The 15778-nt window shown below is 37.3% G+C and overlaps 1 protein-coding gene across 11 annotated transcripts in view; it reads left to right on the top strand.

Moving 5' to 3' along the window:
* Cntn5 (contactin 5) overlaps positions 1 to 15778 on the top strand; it is a 1179522-nt gene that overhangs the window by 1060237 nt on the left and 103507 nt on the right. For all 11 annotated transcript variants that reach the window (XM_021171282.2, XM_029481828.1, XM_029481827.1 and 8 more), the window contains one exon: positions 556 to 676. In XM_021171282.2, the coding sequence (XP_021026941.1) occupies positions 556 to 676 (121 nt within the window). The remainder of the gene's footprint in view (positions 1 to 555; positions 677 to 15778) is intronic.

Raw genomic sequence — 15778 nt, 5'->3', positions numbered from 1 at the left:
CTCCCTCTCCCTCTCCCTCTCCCTCTCCCTCTCTCTCTCTCTTTCTCTCTCTCTCTCCCTCCCTCTCTCTCTCTCCTAAATGCAATCACATTCTGTGATCCACAGTGTACTGTGTACTTATAAAAGGAAATATTCAACAAATCCTCACGAGATAACCTTTCAACAGCTATCTTCCCATAACTCATTTCCCACGAGTTGCTATTTCTTTTAACACAGTATTCCTGTCACAAAAAAGTCTGTCTTTCAATATCAAAGCAGTAAATTTTACTGATTTTCCTATACTTTTAAAGATGTTAGCTACTGGTATATATTTAAATATCTTATAACTATTGCTGCTAAATCATTTTATGTGATATTTAATGTTGAAAATTTTTTGAGTGATTGTGAAAAATATAAATTTGTATATTCCTTAAGCCAGGACATGTTTGATTTCTGCACTGTTGTATAAATTGTAAGGCCAAAAACAGGCCCTTTGAATATGCGAAGTTCCCCTTAAACCACCTTGAACTAGGCAGATTTGCAACATTTTAAACTGGCACTTCATCCCTCTTTCAGCAAGCATCCTCTGCAGATTTAATGATCAGGAACATCCTTCTGATGCATGCTGGGAGATATGGCTGCAGGGTACAGACCACAGCAGACAGTGTGTCAGATGAGGCAGAACTTCTTGTTAGGGGTGAGTATGCTAATAGCCAGACTGCAGACACGATCACCATAAATTATTCTACGAAGGGGCTGAAATGCATGGACGGATGGGGCACGTCAGCACTGCGCTGCTCACTTTCATAATTTCTGTCGTTTTTTGACTAACCTTTTCTTGCCTTTGAGATGATGATATAGCAAACCTCTTTAGAAGCAGACTAAAGCTATCTGGAAACACTTGTGATAATGAGTGGCTGCTAAATAGGAAACCAAGTTTATCCCAAACTCAGAAGCATATCTGCTGAGACATTTGGGTGGTTAGGTGACAGAGACAAGGTTGCTCTGTGTGTGTGTGTGTGTGTGTGTGTGTGTGTGAGATTGTGTGTGTGTTTGAAAGATTTGTATGTATATGTGTGTATATAGCTTTGTGTATATTTATACATATATGTATTTATGCATATACATACACGTATTGATATAGCTTTCTAATGCAAAGCCAGCAGAAGCTTTAGGCATTATGATTTTTCCCCAACAACTTTGAAATCCAGCTTCCAAAAGCCCAGAAATCTACATTCATAAGAGGGTACACAATTGTTAAAGGACAGAGATTCCCCTGCTCCTTGCAGCCTGAAAATGGCAACATACAGATTGTGCAAAAATAACAACTAAGGGTTTTCTAATAAGGAGCCACCCCCCAAGGATTCTGCAAACCTCTGAAGCTATGTTTCATTTCAATTAAGCAAATATCTGCAGCATGCATTGACTTTACAGTAGTGCTTCTCAAGACAAGAGACTTGCATTCTACCATGTATTTTCTTCTCTTTCTTTTCTCTTCCTTCTTTCCATACTTTTCATTCCCTCCAAATTTTCATTCTTTCTTTTCTCCTAACTTGGTATTAAGTGCAGTATACCCTCAGACAGTTTCCAAGTTTCCTAAATTGTACAAAGCCTCAAGTCATGTTACTAACCCAAGAAAGACTAATTGTCAGGACTCTACCAGTACCCTTCCTTCTTGCCCAATCTTACAGAGAGATGTGTGTTGCATGCCTCAAATTCTTACACAGTATGCACAAATAAACACTTTTATAGTCCATAACAAGAGCTCATATTTTAAATAACTGATTTTAACCATTTGAAGTGTTTTCATTCTCATTTTAAGATGCAAAATTTCTAAGATTTCACACAGTAAATAAATACAGAGGTGAGTGGTGAGTGACATTGTCTTAGTTCTTCCCCTCAGTTATGTTGTCAATGTATGGTGGTGAACCTACCATCATTTTCAGGAAGAAGTTCAGACAGAACTGTGTATGTGTGAAGCTTAGTCATGCCATGTGTTCTACTTTGTACTTACAAGACTGCTTCTTCTGTTCTCCAATTTTTTGTGTCAGAAATGTATGCTATTCCACCTATTGTAAAATGAAACTTTTTAAAGTGTTCCTTTTTTAATACACCTTACTACCTATATCTAAAAATTTCTTTGTGCCTTCTGAAGATGCAAGTTACCTGGAATTGCACAATGTACCTTGCAGTCAAAATGGTAGAAAATTGCTTTCTTCTCTTGCTGTTGTCTTCCTTATGTATGTGTATTTACTGTGTGACTTGACTAATAATTTAAAATGATCCTCCTAAAATTAGAGCTTTCCAAATGAATTCAACAATTTAGACGATGATAAAAGAAACCAGGTTTATTTTTCGAGGACTCTAAGGGGCAAATTTAAGTGGCAAACTACATATCCTGCTTTGTAAGTAAAATTAAGCTCAACAGGGTCCAGAACATAATTCAAGGCCAATATTTTCATGTTCTGCTCTTTTAGCCTTTGGCTTTATGCCTAGGAGATGATTAAATGCATTAATTTTGGAATTGCACCCAATAGCAATTCTGAATATTTATGTTTCCATGAGCTCAAGCTTTCCCTTGAAGTGAGTTCAATCCAGTCACTAATTTCTGATTATGTGCTCGCATTAGATTTCTAAAACTAGGGAAAATAATTTGCCTCTCCCTCCCAGCTAGTTTTAGATTTTAATACTAAACTGAGGGTTATGCTTTATCTTTCATGATTATTTTTATAGTGAAAATTTTCAAGTTCTTGTCATCTAGGAAAATTTGCATGCTGGAATGTTATTAGTTTTAGTGTTGACTTAGGAGAGTAACTTTACTCTCCATGTCTCCTGTCCCAATCTCTCCATTCACTCTAAAGGAGGAACAGTCTTCCATTCTAAGCAGTAAGAGCAAAGCTGAGGACTCTACAGTGAGTTTTCTAAGGTCTGTTATAACACAAGTGGCAAAGTTATTGTTTTATAAATTAAGAAAATGTATATGAGTGTAGTAAAGACCACCCACCAGCCAGAACACCCACTAGGCAGTTCATGTTTCCAGTGTTGATCACACTCGAAGCACACATAAGCAGGAACTACTGGTTCCTAACATCATTCTCTGTGGTTGACGTAGGCCAAGAGTCTTTATTCTCTCAGCTTGATGACCACCTCTCTTTGTTGCCTTGAAGTCTATAACTTTCCTTTGTGTATCCTAATGAATGCTGTGACAGGACACTGAGTTGGATTCAGGTGGGTGGCAGCATCACCCCACTACACCTTGTTTAGAATCAGAATGTTCCAGACCCCAGTTTTCTGCCTCCCTTCACTTTGTGTCTTAAGGGCTATCTTTTCCCCAGAAAACTTATTTTTGGTTATAATTTTGGTTGAGACTCTTAATGGTATTTCTCATTTCCTTTACAACATTATCATTATCTAAATCTTTAATAGTTTATAAGTAATTATATGAATTATCAAATCAATCATCTATTCTTACAAATTTAAATTTCATCGAACTAGCATTATCATAGTACCATCATATTATGATCTTCAGAGCAACAACAACAAAAATAAACCAATCATGAGTGTCCTAAAAGAAATTATTGTGTTGGAACACAAATATAATCAGAAACTGAATCTATGTCCAGACACCATTTTCTTTATTTTTTGAGAAATGTTCTATAAAAGCAATACACAAAGCAAGGCCATGCCATGGTGTTTGAACACATGAAAGATATGTAAAAAGATTATATTTTCTAAGAAAAGTATGATAGACCTTTGGGCTAGAACTTCATGGAAGAAGACAAACGTTTTGTAGGCACTGATTCTTTAAAGGAATATGAGAACCAGTCAATTGCAACAGGGGCAACTCCATAAATTATCGGACTTCTCATAAATCAATGTTATATATCTACTTCTCACAGTAAATAGCACAGCAGGAAAGTTTCATGGTTTAGATAAGACAAGCTTAGCTTGACTAGTATGACTGGGAACCTAAGTCTGTGTTCCTATTATTTTATTCAGAGGCAGAAGAAGTAATTAAGAAAATCACTTTTCATCCAACTTCTGCATTTCTTTTCAACATTTTTTAAAATGAAAATGGTAAGTCAAGAAAAACTAAGTCAAGCCTGACAGTGTGTCTGCAATCTCAGTCCTTTTAAGGTAGAGCCAGAGAATGAGGAGCTCAAGGTCAGGTTCCACCACAAAGGAAGCTCAAGTCCAGCCTTAGCTATATAAAACCTGTTGAAAATTTTTAAAGAAAAGAGCATAATAAAATAATAATAATAATAATAAATAATAAATAGTCATAGCTCAAGCCACCTGTTGGTCCCTTCTAATACAGAGTCTTCGCTGAAATCTCTACAAATTCTAACACATGCAGCTAGAACATACTTAACTGAATTTGAGGAGAATGGGCCCCTGGAGCTATAACTTGTTTGGATACATAGTACAGCTATCAGTCATGTGCTCAACTCCCCACAGCATTACTTCTTCCAATTAGAATTAAACTCATATTCAATTCAATTCTCTCCACTTCTCTTATCAACTCAGTTGTATCTACTCTTTCCAGCTTTGAAGCTTCAGTAGTCTAATTTTTTCCTACCTACCAATTTTCTGCCCACCACTTTCTACACTGAACTAATGCCACGAAAACAGTACTCAGTCTATTATATATATCAACGGGCATTTGTTTAGAACTTGCTATGCATTTCGTCCCTTGTCTATTCTTCTGGCCTGTGGTAGCTGAGGTATGCTCAGCACTCAGAATGAAAAGCTAAAGCTGGGACCTTGGACCTCTAAACACATCTGTATAACAGCAGCTTTTGTGAGAGGCATCATATGAATGTCCTTTGGTAACTTTTGGTCTTGCAATTGAAATAGGAGGGATTCAAGAGGATAGTATACGCATAGAAGTAGTCCAAATGCACAATTTGAGGGACCCAGTATAAGAGAAAAATACAAAAGTCTCAGTCAAGATTATTTAGAACTCCAGAATAATGACAGTAAAACAGCACTCTAAGCACAAGAGTCGTTTAGGCTCAGGGCTCTGGATAGTGTACAGATACACACATATAACTGTTAAACTATATACCACTCTCTTAAGCCAAGGAATAGGTTTGGGATAGATCACCTAACAATTAGTTTATAAAATTCAAAACACAGAACCTCCAATGCACCTTTTTACACCAAGACAATCATCAAGAAAAGCCATGAGCCATTTATTTTGAAAGAGTTTGCATTTTAGTTGAAGTGATCATTATTTATATTTCTGTCCTATACATTTGTTATTGTTCTCTGGGGGGGTGCATGTGTGTGTGTGTGTGTGTGTGTGTGTGTGTGTGTGTGTGTGTGTGTGTTAGCACCCATGGTGAGGTCAGAGGGCAACTTGTAGGTGTCATTTCCTTCCTCTTGTCATGTGGGACCCAGGGATTAAACTCAGATCATGAGGCTTGTTGGCAAATACTCTTACCTGCAGAGCCATCTCACTAGCTTAGTAGTTCAATTTTAATTTAAGAAAACGTATTTTTTCATTATAAGATAGATAATGCTACAAAACTAGACATTTTGATTCCAGCCAACTTCCATGAGATAATGTTTAAATTAGATTTAAAACATTACCTATTTGTGCATTTTTAAGAAAGTTAAAATTAACCTAAAGATACCAGTTTTTTTTAATGGAAAATCCTTTGATGACCTTTGATTAAACACTGTCCATGTTTAGTCCAAGCTCTGATATTTAGTGTCAATGTTAGGTCTCAATAGCAAGGAAAAATGTTTGGGAATTTTCTACATTTTTCTCATGGAAAGATTTCTACACTGTTACTCCAAACTCAGTGGAAATAACCTACTATACTGTCAAATGATGTAGAATTAAATCAGATGTGTTCTAAACTCCTCACATAACCACCCTTGATATCTACATTGATTTTAAGTTGATACTATCAATATATGTGTTTCAGACTAGACATTCTTTACGAGAGAGTTTCTTCTTACCCTTTTCATAGAATTGTTTGCTGATCAGCAGAACTTTGCAACTACAAAAGTAACATTTGTTTTGTCAATTACATATGTGGCCTCTCTATACCACTTTTGGTTTGGCTTATGGATGTCATAGTTGAGAATGGCAGCAGAGCTGAAATCAGTGCAGTAAGCTTACATGCATGGACATACACATCTGAAATTAACCCCCAAAAATGCAGTACAGTGTCAGTTCACAAAGATGTCCAACCGATTAAGTCTGAACCTCATGTGTTTTGATCACTCAACAAATAAAGAGTACCTGCTGACAATTTCCATCAGCACAGAAACTCCTCATGCTGCTTGATGGGAATGGGTTGCTGTTATAAAACACAATCTCTGAATTCTTTATCCCACTCTAAGAACATCCTAAGTATTGTGTTTTACATCATTGATATTCTCAAGCAAAAGTATATGAGAATTCCATTCCAATCTGCTTTGTGTCCCCATCTTTCCTACACGTACATCCTAATACAAAAATATCATTAGCATATATAAACATGAGAAGATGAAGACTTAGTAAAAGAAGTTATATTTTAAAGACTGATTTCATTCCTCATTGATGCTGTCTTTACTATACCAAGGCAATGATGGGGTGGTACTGAGGATAGGGCCTTTCTTGACCCAGGACAAGGAACTCAGAGTTTGTGGTCAAAGTCATTGATGAACAGAGAAAAAGCAGTTGCTTAAGGAATAGATCACACTAGGGTATGAAGACATAAACTTCAAAATGTGTCACGTGAGTGAGGCCAATGTTTTGTTCATAGAGCCATAGCACACTACAGCCACAATCCAAATAAGAACAAGCAAGGATAATGGAGATTGGAAAATGGGGATAGAGGTACAGACCTAAATAATCAAGGAGACTGAATCTACACAGCATTCTCTGACTCTGAAAAGTGGCAGAGAAAAAGGAAATGTGAACGCCAGTTTTTATGTGAAAGTGACCAAGTTTTAATGTGAAAGTGGCCAATGTCTGTATTCTGATTAGCTCAAGTGACAGTACCAGGGTGGCTTATCATCCTCCACCTTCACTTTCAAACATGGCCAAGTATAGATCATAAATTATCCTCAAACTAAGAAATCTAATTATGTAATCACGATCACTTCTGATCACATCTACTTAATTGGTACATACAGGAGAAACTGATTGTACGGAAGGGAGCAGCATTTAAGTTTAGGATCCCTATACACATATGAAGTAAGCAAAAAGTCTTTTGATCACAGAGGTTAGGAGAACAATGTTAGAGTGGATATGCTAGCCTGAGTACCAGCAGCACACGAAAGCCAATGGAAAGGAAATCCTAGAACATCTAGAAGAGTAAATTTGGCATGGAGATTGTGAAGAATCTATGAAAGAAAGAGAGCTCTTAGCAAGGAAATTCAGATACAGCAGGTCATGCAGACAAAGATAGAACAGACATTCAGGAGGGAAAAACTGGGTGAGAGTGTCAAGGACCAGACAGACAGGGACCACTGCACTGTGGAGATAGTTTAGTTAAATCTATATGAGCATGGAAACCTGGGCTTGAGCCTACAACTTACATTAAAAGACCAGGTGTCATAAAGCACATTTGTTGTCCTCGTATTCTGGATACATCAGAGAAGGGCAGAGCCCTGGAGCTTCATGGCTAGCCAGCATATCGCAATCACTGAATTTCAGGTCAATGGATAGATTCAAATAAGATCAAGAGCAATGAGAAATGGCTGGGAGGTTTGACAAACGACCTCCACTTGTGTGCACAAACATGCATGAATATAAACTCCCAAAACACCCCCACTACCAAGTGAAATAAGGAACAATCTGTACCCTTGGACACAGCAGTTTGGAAGGATTGAATGTCCTTTGGAGTGATGAGCTTTAGCGGACTGAAGGGGGAAATAATGGAATTACAGCAGGCAGAGGGCCACACAAGGAAGGGTGAAGGTAAGTATATAGAAAAACTGGAGGTGTTAGTCACACAGACTTAGTATCATTCCCACAATGTATTACTAAAAGAGCTCAGCCAACTTGTTTAATTTAAGCATCAGTCACTCTCCATTCATTAATTTAATGGTTACTTATCAAATGTTTATAAGGTAAGGCCTAAAGAGATGGCTAACCGCGAAAAAGGCTTCTTGCACAAGCATGATGGTCCTGGATGCGCAGGACCCACATAAAAATTAGGTGTGCTGTTGTACAAATATAACCCCAGAACTGTGTAGACTAGAGAAAGGTAGGTCCCCAGAGCTTGCAGCCAACCATTCTAGCCAAATTGAGAAGCTTCAGGTTCAATGAGAGACCTTATCCTAAAAGCAATAAAGGGAAGAACAACTGCAGACGACACCTAATATCCACCTCTTGTCTGTACACACAAACTCACACATTTACAAACACACATGTATAAGCAAATACAAAAATATCATATATAATATGATAAATAAGTATATAATATGTTACATGCTAGGCTGAGAACTAGCTAATAAGGAATATGCTCTTTAACTCTTTGTGACAAGTTAAGTCCTGACACAGGCATATGTGCTGAGCTCAATTTATAACAATAATAAAAACAGTCAGTTCACAGTTTTTACTAATGAGTCCAGGTGAATTATATGACTTTCTCCATTCACTTTATCCAACAAAAACTATGAGAGGAATACCAGTTTGTGGTCCAAATGCAGATAAGGAAACTAAGGCACAAAATTACTTAGAAATATGTTGACTGCTACCCAAATTGGGCCAAAACAGGCAGGAGAATATACAGGGTATGGCCTTAAAACTCTATTTTACTTACTATTCCTCCCTTTCCAGCCAATAGACACACTGCTTCCACACCCTTCACAACTGTATCTACCACCCCCACAGAGTGATCACACAATGTAGTGTCATAAATGTTAATATTTAGAAAAGTAGGAAAGGGGAATTAATGGAAACAAGGAAGAAGAAAGAGTATAGGAAGAGAGATGGGAGAGAAAGTAGAGGGGACAGGCTTTAGCTGAGAGTGAGGAGTCACATCAGTGTGATATGTTAATGAAAACTTAAAAGATATGCAGTCGTTTACTAAGTCAAGAAAGATGATAGAAATGCTTCAGTATCAACTTGCAAACATAGAACATTTCCAATCTCATCTATTTTCCAGGATAAGATGGTATATTTTTGAATACTCTAAAGAGTCTGCCCTTTAAGTACCTTCCTAGGAAATATGATTGCCCCATCTTTTGTTTAGACCTTGGCCTGAATGGCTACTGACTGTACTGACAAATCTGGCCTTCTCATGTCTGGCCAACTAAAATATCAGATTCTAATGGGTGCTTTATAAGGATCTCTTGTATGCCTTCTTAACATATGTAATGTCATAAAGGAACCCTTCCAGATGATGTCTCCACGAATGTTAAGCTCCACTAACTAGGTTTCCCTCTGCTTTCTTTAAACATGTTTACAATCGTGACTCTAGTAAGACAAGAACAAACTCTTAAGTGCTTCAGAAAGGATCTCTCCTCCACTGTAATACCTAAGTTCTTCTAACCAATGACTATTTCTTTCCTGCCTTCTTCTGATTCCTGTTACCAAAAGAACAGAAATAAAACAGTATAGTTTTTAATACTAGGGAGGGTGACCTTGACCAACACACCTTTAAGCAAAACATCCAGAGGACCTGTCTGTCTAATCATTTGAGTGAACTGTTTCTATAGGCCATCTTCTTTCTTCTCATTTCATACACCTGCAGCGGTGTGGCTGAATCCAGCTGCCCCTCCCACTTAACATCTAGCCCTTCTGTCTTTCTCAGTAAGACTCCTGTGACTGTCACTGAGGTTGTTTGAGCAAGTCCTTTGTGTCCTGAGTGGGAATGTTTGAATCCTAGAGTGCACATGCTTTTAAGTGTATTTGAATTCTATCGCCAAATTTTGATAAACAAATGTGCTCAGCAAGTACCCAAGCTGCAAGGAGAAGTTCTGGATGCCAACCCAGTGGCAGGTCACATCTCCAAAGAACAAAAAGGAACATAGGTAAGTTCACCACAGTCTTTATTAAACATTCTTGCTTAGTTTAGCTCATGTGCTCCAGGACTGGATTCTTAATTAGCTTGCTTTGGGGTCTGACAGCATTGTCTTGTTTCTAACAGAATCTTCATTGAACTATACAAAAGCCCTGCAGACCTAACAGAGCAAGGAACTGAAGTGATGGGAAGAAAACTTAACTGCTGATTGGATTCTGCCTTCCCAAACACCTGGCAGAGGCGATGGCTCTGTCTCACTAAGTAATCTTTAATTTGGAATTACAAAGGCAATTAGCTCTCTAATGAGTTAGAGCAAGGGAGAGTATATAACAGTGAGGGAAAAAAAAACAATACCAGATGATATTTGTAAATGCCCAAAAATATCGTACTCATCCTTGTTAAAAATTATTTTCAAAGATTTCTTTCATTCTTTTTATTTTTAAATAGTAAGCCATGTAGACGTTATTCTTCAGTGTGAACGAGGAGACTCTAACTTGCTCCACTACTTGAAGGTTGGCAGAAGTGAGATCATAGTCTCTACCCTGTAATTGGCTGAGTCGAGAGAGGTTCAGCTTTATAATTAAGAATTGGTTCTGCTGCCTAAAAAGTAAAAGCAATGGAGAACATCAGCACCCATCTTCAATAAAAACCAAACAACAACAGCAACAAAGCAAAATAGTTTTATTCTAATAAATAAATAAATAAGAAAACTGTCTTGGATTCAAGAAGAAAACACAAAGAAACACAAAGTACAGAAAACTGTGTCTGAGGGTGTGTTGGCAGAAAACTGTAGAGAAAAAGCCCACTGTATTTGTACACTTGACAACAGAAGGAGTCACAGCTGCTTCAAAGCTAGCCTTAGCTCAGGGTTTAGCTTGAGGCATTCCATGGCTCTCAACAGCCTGATCTTGAATTTTACCAAGTGTTATTCCTATGATAATAAACCTTTGACCTGGCTGACATAGTGTCACATTAGGAAATAACCCAGACAAAATTTTCTCTCGTTTTGGCATAAGCTGGACAGTCTAACTCTGAGGAAGTCCAGTTACTCCTTTGGCACTAAAGATTCTGCATTTAAAAAAAAAAAGTGGGGAAGAGAAATGAGAAGTGAAAAAATAGGGAGGCTGCCAAGATGGTGCAGTGAGTGATAGATAGCACATACCACTCAGGCCTGTGGACCTGAGGACCATCCTCGAAATCCACATCATGGAAGAAGAGAACAGACTCTGCTAAGTCACCTTCTAACCCCCAATCGCTCCCCCCCCCCCCCCCCCCCACACACACACACACACACACACACACACAACACACAAAAGAAACATTATTAAAAGGAATGAGGGATAATCAGAATGAGATGAGATGTCAGATGGCAGTACATTCCTCAGTTCTTATGGTTCAGCCTTATGGAAAGCAGAAATTCTGAAAGTCATCTTCAAGGTTAAAGAAAACCACTGAGCTTCATAGTCTATAGGAGCAGAGCAATGATCTACACTTACTCACCAGGTGATCCTAGTCCATCACACACTCACTGAAATAAACAGTGATATCAACAGCTTTGTTCTGCCAGATCAGTCATGATGTGATAGTGCAGTCTGAAGGTGGACAGAGCATTTGGACTCCCTCCTCTACTCACTAAAGCACTTCAAGGGCAATTACAAAAGCCCATAAAATACTGGCAGGAGAGAAGGCTCCAGTCTACAGACTGCTCTTTCACTTCTTGCAGCTTATGACAACATGTAACTCCAACTCCAAGGTACCTGGCACCTGCATCTCACCTCTACAAGCATGCACAAACACACACACAAACACACATAAACACACAACTCTTACTTACAAGCACACATGCATTTAGCTGACATACATACATACATACATACATAAAAGTAATTTATTTTTTTAAAAATTGAAGATACAATTGAGTAAAGAGAACATCTAAATGTACAAATTATATTTCATGTAGAATTAGATAAGAGGAACAGGCAGCAACGAAAAAGTTGTAGTTCCAGCAGCACAGACTTAAACTTGATGTAAATCATCAGTGAAGTTTAAGTGAGTATCCACATATAGGATGGGATTGACTTGAAACATACTGCTCAATGTTTATCAAATATTAGTATTGATTCCACAGATGTTTAAATGCATATATGTGACTATCCCTCCAGCTTAGTGGCAATAAGGATGACACACTGAAAAAACCCAGCATACGGAGGCTGAAGCTGGAACATTTTGAAACCAAAGCCAGCCTGACTACTTATTGAATTCCTGTTCTGAAAAGCAAAACAAACAGAAAGGTATAAACCCTTTAAAATACTGTCAAGAACATGAAAAGGTCTTAGAGTTATTGTAAAATACAGTAACCATATAAAATAGATAGGCTTTAAAAGTTGAAACCAACTAGTATGAATGATTTTGATTCCCCTAAAATTATGTCTGAAATTTTAAAACAGCCTAGGTCAACAGTTCAAAAAAACTGATGGAGAGAAGGTTTTTGGAAATCACCTCAATTTCTTATCTCTACTCATGTGTCAGCTTGTTCAGTTGCCAGTGTTCTGATTTGGTTCTGTATTCATTAATCATAGAGAACTGTGGCAGGGAACAGGTCTGGTTTAATTACTTGTATTGTTTAAGAGGGTATTGCTTTCTATAATTATTTCTTTTTTGCCAACTCAAGAAATAGGACTGTTATTACTAAACTTCATTTAAGATATCTAATCACTCTTGCAAAAACATTTTATTACCTAATCTGTACAAATCAGTAAATCAAAGCTTGGATATTTGTCTGAAAACCTCAGCTCACAGAATGCTAAGTCAACCTAATGAGCAGCATCCATCATATCACCATGAACAAGGTAGTCCACATTACAGACTCTGTGCTGTACATCTATTACAGGGAACATCTGCTACAAAGTAGCCAACTATAGTACTGCTCTAAGTGCTTCTGCAGGAGCCTACCATCTCCATCCCTTCAAATGAGTTATATGGTAGCGTCAAAATTTTACCAGGTTTGGTATCATGCAAGACAGCAGTCATCTTTCAGTCTGTCCTGAGCCCTGGAAGGAAACTGCATATTATTTCATCCCACAGTTACATAACAAAGTACTCATAGGCTACACTACTGAAGAACAAAGATGGCATCTTTCTACCCTAGTTCAGTCACTTCCTGAAGAGGAGAGCATGAAGTTATACTCCTTAAAGGGATGATGGATTTGTTCAATTAAAAATATGAAATTGATTCAAAGTGCAATTTTGTCAACTTTTGATCAATTTTGTGAATCATGTCTTCCATTTGGGGCATATATATTATTGAACATTTTGATTTCCAGAAAAACCATCAGAAGCATTGCAAAAAGCATAGCCAAGTATACTAAACACACACACACACACACACACACACACACACACACACACACACACACACACACATTCACCATTATTTGTGTGCTCCTTTGTTTTTGTTTTGAGAAAGAATTTCAAGTCTCAGACTAGCCTCTAACTTGCTATGGGATGGAGGATAAATTCGACCTCCCAATCATACAGCCTCACTTTCTAAATGCTAGCATTATAGCCATGATCCATCATGCCTATCTTCCCATACAAAATACACTAGAAAAATCTCCCTACAGTTTAATCTCTAATAGTGTCAAAATTGCAGTTATATTAAAGATACAGTACACATTTTACCAGACTTTGTAATCTGAAATAATAATTCCAAATTCTCCTCATGGTATGTTGGTGCAAAATAAATCACAGAAGTATACATAAATTATTCATAAATGAACAGTGAGATTGGACAAAGTTAAGAGACCATATAGCTATATATTATTTTTTATCTGAATCTGTATTGCAGAATCATAATGAGCATTGACAGCTCAGCAGCGTTAGATTTATAGAAAGCTGTGTAGTAACATAGTTTCCTGCATATTTTAGCACCTCATATGGTATTTTCCTACAGGATTTTTTCACTCCTCTGTTCTCAAAATTTATGTGATACTGGCTTAATGAATGAATTTTCAGAGAGCATCTGGGTTGCTTGAAATTTTAAATAAGCAAGTTCAATATTTTAATTATTCTTGACAGTGTGTACAATAGGCCCTGAAATGTTTATTTTCCATTTCAGAAAATTACCTTCACCTTTGAATGATAGACTTGCTACTTTTATGTTAGCATATGTAAAGTTGTGTGTGAATTGAATTTATGTAAAACTGCATTAAATATTTATGCATACTCTATGGCCTGAAATGGTTGATTAATTTCACTTTCACTTGAAGTTTGTGATAATTGACAGGAATTTCTGTATAATCTAGAGAAGAAGCAAAACAGCAACAGAATTGAATATTTTAAACAACGCTATGGGGCATCTTTAAAGGAGATGAAATGCCTGTCCACAAATGACATGCTTCACTTGGGATTAGTTCATGGATATGTGTCAATCATATGACTCTACCAACCTGACTCATAATCACATATTCAAAGTTAAACTTAAGATAAATGTTATTGAGTTCTAGTTGGACAACACTAGTGGTGGAGAGAATAATGTTATCTTTGTTTTCCCTTACAAGTAGAGAATTTGCCTTATCCTAAAATAATTGCAGGAAAGCTGTTCATAATGGTTCCCTGTGGCCAGTCACAGCCATGGACATCATATTAACAAATGCTGTGAAGCAAGTACACTTGTTGAGCCATTTGTTAATCACTAGAATTAATATTTGTTACTAAAGCATATTGCAAAAAAGTTCTATAAGTTTTAATAATTTTTTTAATCCCCATCCCAAAATGATTTTCTATATCCTCAGAGGGCTTCAATCAAAGTGCCAGGCCTTCCCCAAGTTTCTTTCCTTTGACTTTTCTCATATGTGACCTAGCATCTAAGTCATACTCAGAAGGAAATATGAAATCCTTCCTATGTCCTTAAAGTCCCTCTGCTTTTGGTGCCTGATGATTTTCCCAATGTTATCACCTCTCCTCTCCCTCCTCCTTTGTATCCCTCAATCCACAGGAGCCTTCTGCTTCTCCAGCATGCTGTACTAATTAATACTTCATAAATCCACACATAGGGGCTATCAACTGAAAGCTCTTGCCTACAGAACTGGCATAGCTGGCTGACTCATCATTGACTGTTACACTTCCATGCTAATGTCATCTATTTCTCTCTAATATGATTGTCATATGATTAGACTTTCCCCATTGCATTTATTGCTATCTGAATCTATTTCACTCACCTCTTTATTGACTTTCTTTTTTTACCCAAAAAACAAAGCGGGAAAGGATGGGAACCACTTTATTTTACGATCTTAACCCCAGAGTCCAGATCACAATGAATATTTTCCTGAAATTACTGACAAATTACTCAGTGTTCAAATGATTGAAAATTCACAGGACTGGTGAGATGGCTCAGTGGGTAAGAGCACCTGACTGCTCTTCCAAAGGTCCAGAGTTCAAATCCCAGCAACCACATGGTGGCTAACAACCATCCCTAACGAGATCTGGTGCCCTCTTCTGGAGTGTCTGAAGACAGCTACAGTGTACTTACATATAATAAATAAATAAATCTTTAAAAAAAAAAAAGAAAATTCACTTCTGTTAAGACTAAATTTTTAAGGTTCATATAAATGAGAATGGATAGAATATGGCATAGCAATTGAGCAAATAATTTTCATGGACTTTTAATATGTCACCATGTTCTAGAACCTGTCACTAAAGTAGGGACACAGAAAGGCAAAAAGCCTTCAGCAATTTAACTTGAAGCCTGATGCTTCCTTGTTTGTGAAGCTCTCAGGAATTTTTGTTTTGTTTTGGTTTCCTCCTACCTCTTATACCTCCCTACTTTT

This window comes from Mus caroli, chromosome 9 (genome assembly GCF_900094665.2).
Source record: "Mus caroli chromosome 9, CAROLI_EIJ_v1.1, whole genome shotgun sequence".
Taxonomy (NCBI): domain Eukaryota; kingdom Metazoa; phylum Chordata; class Mammalia; order Rodentia; family Muridae; genus Mus; species Mus caroli.
This window is presented reverse-complemented; position numbering and strand designations above follow the sequence as displayed.